This window comes from Eurosta solidaginis, chromosome 2 (genome assembly GCF_040869045.1).
Source record: "Eurosta solidaginis isolate ZX-2024a chromosome 2, ASM4086904v1, whole genome shotgun sequence".
In the NCBI taxonomy this organism is placed as follows: domain Eukaryota; kingdom Metazoa; phylum Arthropoda; class Insecta; order Diptera; family Tephritidae; genus Eurosta; species Eurosta solidaginis.
Window position 1 is genome coordinate 259,974,319 of NC_090320.1, and position 5,676 is coordinate 259,979,994.

The 5,676-nt window shown below is 35.1% G+C and overlaps 1 protein-coding gene across 2 annotated transcripts; it reads left to right on the forward strand.

Annotated features, from left to right (window-relative positions):
* The first annotated feature begins 1,396 nt into the window (after positions 1-1,396).
* On the forward strand, positions 1,397-5,464 carry LOC137240861 (galectin-8-like). 2 transcript variants are annotated; one of them, XM_067767770.1, is made up of 3 exons: positions 1,397-1,683; positions 1,749-1,864; positions 4,261-5,464. In XM_067767770.1, exons 1-3 carry the CDS (start codon positions 1,639-1,641, stop codon positions 5,315-5,317), a joined length of 1,218 nt encoding a protein of 405 aa, XP_067623871.1. In that variant the 5' UTR covers positions 1,397-1,638; the 3' UTR covers positions 5,318-5,464. The 2 variants fall into 2 exon arrangements, with proteins under 2 accessions (XP_067623871.1, XP_067623872.1); XM_067767771.1 differs by having other exon boundaries at positions 1,655-1,683; positions 1,749-1,932.
* The last annotated feature ends 212 nt before the right edge of the window (positions 5,465-5,676 follow it).

Here is a 5,676-nt window from a genome sequence, read left to right on the forward strand (position 1 = left end):
AAGGGGCTTGAAATCAGATGGCTATAGGGTTGCCTAAAATACGCAAAAGAAATTCTCCAAGAAATCCGTTCGGTTTCATTATTTTCAAATAAATAAGCAAGTAAGCTAATAAAAACTTATTAAAATTTATAAAAAAGGTAAAGTTTTGTAGAAATATTTTGTGGTAGATAAGTGAAAAAATATGAAATAATATATTTCAATTGCGTTGCTTTGCTTTGTTGCTCTGGCACCGCCATAAGATAACAATAAGCGGCTAGTCCCTTTTTTCACTTTGATGCGACCAAAACGTTTATGTACATACATATGTATATACACATACAGTAAAAAACGCAAAAAATGTATAAGAAATTACAAAATTATATCACTTGGTGAAGTATCTGCGTTGTCGTCCGCAAAAGGCTGTTAATTAAACATGTTGCGTTAACCTATACGTATACCTAAAATTTATCTCAGCTCTCAAAAATGGAATGTCGCAACGCTCCACAAAAATATGGCCTTTATGCATCCATTTACATCAATGCGAAGACTAAGAAGCTGACTTTTTCACCAATCGAAAGTTGCTACCAAACCCCGTTTCGTGTGCAGCCCTTCGATGAAAGGTGTTGTCACTGATACATTTTCCACGGGTGAAAAAGAGTTATTTTTTCGGATTTGTAATACTGACAAAAATTCGAGTTTTTTGATATTCCATTTGACAATCTTGAGTAAATTTTCGGTGAAAATCATAAATTAAACCTTTACCATCTAAATTACCCCAAAGTTTTTCTGAAATGCCCAAATTTGATTTTGAGCATGATGGCATCTATGGCCAACGTTATAAAAAATGCACATTTTCACGTGCTCTCAGGGAGCGAGAAGTTTCATATCAGGTCATCAGTGGCGTCCACTGAATAACTCCCTTTAACTATAACAAAGTGCTAATATTGTTCAACTTTATCAACTATGGTGCAAACGAAGCTATGAGGCATTGTTTACTATATAGTTTGGCAGCTTAAGTAGAGGTTATGTTGCGAATGGAGTGGAAGGCAGTGGACTAGGCAGTCGAATGTCATATAATGAAGGAATGGTGTTCGGAGATTTTTCAAAGTTAAAAAAAAAAAATGATAAAAGCTTTAATATAAATAAAACTATTGTTTTAATAACAACAAAAACGTCATATATATTCTGTATACATAAATTTGTTAGGATTATCTCACTTTAAAATTTGAATTAAATAATCTAAAGTTTTGTTTTGAAACTGAGTCGAGAACTGTGCGTGTGAATGTGCGAATTTTCACCGATCAGCTGGTAGTTGCGCTACTTGGTAAAATTTACAATGCTATGAGGTATGCAAAACTGCAGTTTACCTATGTTGAGCTTTATGCCGTACGAAAATATGTGTGAAACACTGTACATGAAATTTCCCCTTTCTGTTTTTGGAATTTCTGACTTTTATAATTTTTATTTACTCTCCCAAAGTTTATTTTGTGTATTTTGAATAAAAATGTTTAAAATATATAAGAACTATTAGCATTTAAACGTATTTATACAATTGTTAATAAAATTTAACTTACTCGGAATAAGATGACCAAACACCGAAACGATATTACCTGATATGTAAGTCCAAGCGTATGTGTCTATTAGTTGGTCTGAAAGATAATGGGAATTAAGCAAAGTAAAACACATACTTCCCCACTTTTTATGGTAAATCATTTAAGAAAACAAATTTTTCACAGCAAAAACTTATCAATTGCCTTTCCTAAACTTAGAACGAAGATTATGCGCTGAAACATATGCAAAATGTATATGAATGTGATGAACTTGGAGAATTAAAAGAAGGCGTTTGCTTCATTATAAGTGGAACTGTTTTATTAACCTGCGAACAGTATGTAAACGCAAGATCCTTAAAATGCATGCACACAAGGCAACATTTGTTCCTAAACTTCCTAACGTGTGAGTTGACGAAAGATTGATAAAAAAGAAAGTTGCTGTGTGAATGCAAAAGGAGAGGCTGAAGTACCAAGTACACGTGAAATTCGAGGAGTTAACATACAGGCGTACATACGTCTAGAAAATAGAACTCGCCCGATACCGACAAGTCATTGTTTAATTATGGAAGCGAGTTATTATCGTCGAGTTATCGGTTTGTTTTGGCTTTTTATCGCAGAGCCATCGACTTAATGATTTCTTATAGGCTTCTTATCGAAAATGTTTCATCGATTTTGTATTTAAGTTATAACCGTATCTGCTAAATAACAGACCGATGAGTCGTCGATAATAAATCGATAACACATTGATAATCAATTGGTAAAACTCCGATAAAAATCGATAGATTTTTCGATAGTTAATCGATACATTATTGATAAAATATCGATAACTTTTCGATATTATCCGTATACGGACAGATGAGTCGTCGATAACAAATCGATAACACACCGGTAATCAATTGGTAACACTCCGGTAACAAATCGATACATTTTTCGATGGTTAATCGATACATTATTTATAAAATATCGATAACTTTTCGATATTATTCGTATCTGCTAAATAACGGACCGACGAGTCGTCCATAACAAATCGATAACACACCGATAATCAATTGGTAACACTCCGATAACAAACCGATAAATTTTTCGACAGTTAATCCATACATTATTGATAAAATATCGATAACTTTTCGATACTAAATCGATACCTTTCTCATTACAAATAAATAAATATAACACGCCTGTAACAAATTTCGGACACTCCCATTGCCAATCGATAACTTTTTGATAGCTATTTGATTGCATATCGCTAACTTTTCGATAAGTTGATACATTTTCGAAAACAAACCCATAACTCGTCGTTAAAAAATCGAAAACTCATTGATAACCGTTGGCGTCGATGGCGAATTTGTAACACTTCAATTACAAATCTATAACTCTTAGTAGCGGACCCGGCGGACGCTGTTTTGACCTAACTAAAGAAATGTTTACCTCTTTCTCTCCCTCCCCTTCTCATGATTCTTTTATTCACTCTATCTCTGCGTCACTTTCTCCCTCTCCGTATTTTCTATCCGTTTCCCTAGTTCCCTCTCCTTCCCCTCCCCGCTCAATTTATCCGCCTTTCTCTATCTTCGTTTAGCTATATATCTTGCTCAGTATCTTCTCCTTCCCTCGTTTTTCCTCTAATTCATTTATTCTTCTCGATCCCTTATGTCCCAGTCCTAATCCCAATCTAAGAGTGTTGCATGTATTTTTGAATGCTGTTTCAAACAAAAAAAAAAAAAAACAATTTGTCTAAAAAAAAAGTTAAGGGGTGGGACCACTCTTACCATTTTGGGATATTAAAAATAGATAAGATCCGATTTTCAAGCCTACTAAATATGCTTACAAAATTTTGTGAGAATCGGTCGAGCCGTTTCAAAGGAGTTCAACCACAAACACTGTGACACGAGAATTTTATATATAAGATAAACCTCGTCGATAGCACACTTATTAAAACCCTTTCCTATAAGATGAACAGCACTTGCTTTCTGCTTTCTGTCTGCTCTGCTCGAGATGATTGGATTCAAAAAGAACTACAGACTTTCAGAAGCAAATTATTTTCATCCATGCTCTGCACTGCATCTGCAATTGTCTACATCGAACTCTTCGAACTCATTGGTCTTTTTTTTCGGAACGAAGGAATGTTGATTTCAACAATCCCCTGCTTCAGCTGCTCGCAGGAGATTATTATTGTTAATTGAAAACAAGTAAGGAAGGCTAAGTTCGGATTCAACCGAACATTACATATTCAGCTGCCAAATTACAGCTTGCAAAACTTTTAAATTACCTTCTTTTAAAAGTGAGCGGTGCCACGTCCATTGTCCAAAATTTTACTAATTTTCATTTCTGCGTCATAAGGTGAATCCGCCGTTTCATCGCTTTATCCGTCTTTGGTAATGAATTATCGCACTTTTTCCGTTTTTCGAAATTTTCAATATCGAAAAAGTGGGCGTGGTTATAGAACGATTTCGTTCATTTTAAATAGCGATCTGAGATGCGTGCCCAGGAACTCACATACCAAATTTCATTGACTCAAGATACCTAAAAATTTACTCAAGTTATCGTGTTTACGGACATACGGACGGCCATGTTCTGGGATAACCCATGCGTCCTCATTTAGGTTTAAATCTCGGAAACAATTTTTAGCTGTTACTCTACAATCGCCTTCCTTTCTCAAAAAGAAACGCTATAAGCACAAGATGATCCAAACTTCCAAACAAAATTTGCATGTATCATTCTTTCTTTCTTTCAGATTTGTTATCGCTTTCTTGGTGAACAATGAGGACAACGATATAGCCTTACTTCTCAATGCGCGTTTACCACAAAATTACCTCTTGCGCAATACACGATTAAAGAAACTTTGGAAAAGCGGTGAGAGTGCCTCATCATTACCATTTACACTACACCGTGGACAAGATTTCATCATACAAGTACTAATAACGAACACAGCTTTTTTAATATCGATAAATGGTTATCATTTTGCATCCTACCTACATTATATGTCATATAAATTAATAAGAAAGGTTATAGTGAAAGGTCAAGTTACCAATATATTTATTCAACAAATGGAAGTTCAAACATATCCAGAACTATTTACACGTATTAATAATATTGAAATAATTGTTAGTAGTGAAATGAGCGATAGTTCAAGCGCTAATCGAATTGCTAAATATGAGACCGGTGGCCGTAAAAAATGGAGCCGTAGTCTCGTAGCAAGAGTACTAAGATGGCCTGATGAAATTCCAGCACCATATTTAGCTGCATTTCCAAGAAATGCAATGAAACCTGGACGTTTTTTGAAAATCGAGGGGCGTGTTAAATTATTACCAACTGCATTTTATATAAATTTACAAAAAGACCTGTACATTTGGCCACATCCCATTGTAGCATTACATTTGTCACCAAGATTTGTAAATAAAAATGAAAATATCTCAAAAGCTAAAATAGTACGTTGCGCCTGGTATAATGATGGGTGGTCGCCCGAAGAATGTTCGGATATTGAAACCGAGTTTTTACCTGGTAAACAATTTGGTATGGCTATTGTTTGTGTAGAGGATGCATATCGGATTTATTTGAATGGCCAATTTTTGCTCGAATTTAAATATCATATGAGACCAGAAACGGTGGATACAATTTCTATACGTGGTGATGTTACATTACGTTGGGTATCGTTACACAGCACACCGGATGATGACACATTTCGATATTGGAGCAACACCACTCCGACTAGTACCGAAAGACCGGCCACAGTAATCGAAAATTCGATAAATTCTAGACGGAGATCAAGTTTAATTACTTATGAATATTAATAGATTGTGTATGTAGAGATTTAATTATGTTTAATTAGTTTCTAAGAAATAATTGTAATTATTGGTAGCAACAGTGGATTTAAGAGCCTTCTTGTTATTCGAATTTTTTAATATATATCAAGAGGCGTGCGCCATCAAAAATTTAAATTTGGTAATCTATCCTTCAGTAGAGAAAGCTAGACGCTGTGCAAATACACGAGCACATAAACACCAACGCGCCTTGCCAGCCATTACCATCACCCCCACAGAGGTTGAAGTAGCCATTAAGAATGCCAAACGTTCTAAATCAATAGGCCCAGACGATATAGCCATGCCAATGCTGATACACCTTAGCGCTGAGAGTGTAGCTACCTGCTGCA

Coding starts and splice junctions, on each gene's coding strand:
- LOC137240861 (XM_067767770.1), top strand. CDS start 1,639: ATGGGAATTAAGCAAAGTAAAACACATACTTCCCCACTTTTTATG. Junction 1,684..1,748: donor ATACTTCCCCACTTTTTATG/GTAAATCATTTA, acceptor TCCTAAACTTAG/AACGAAGATTATGCGCTGAA. Junction 1,865..4,260: donor GTTTTATTAACCTGCGAACA/GTATGTAAACGC, acceptor TCTTTCTTTCAG/ATTTGTTATCGCTTTCTTGG.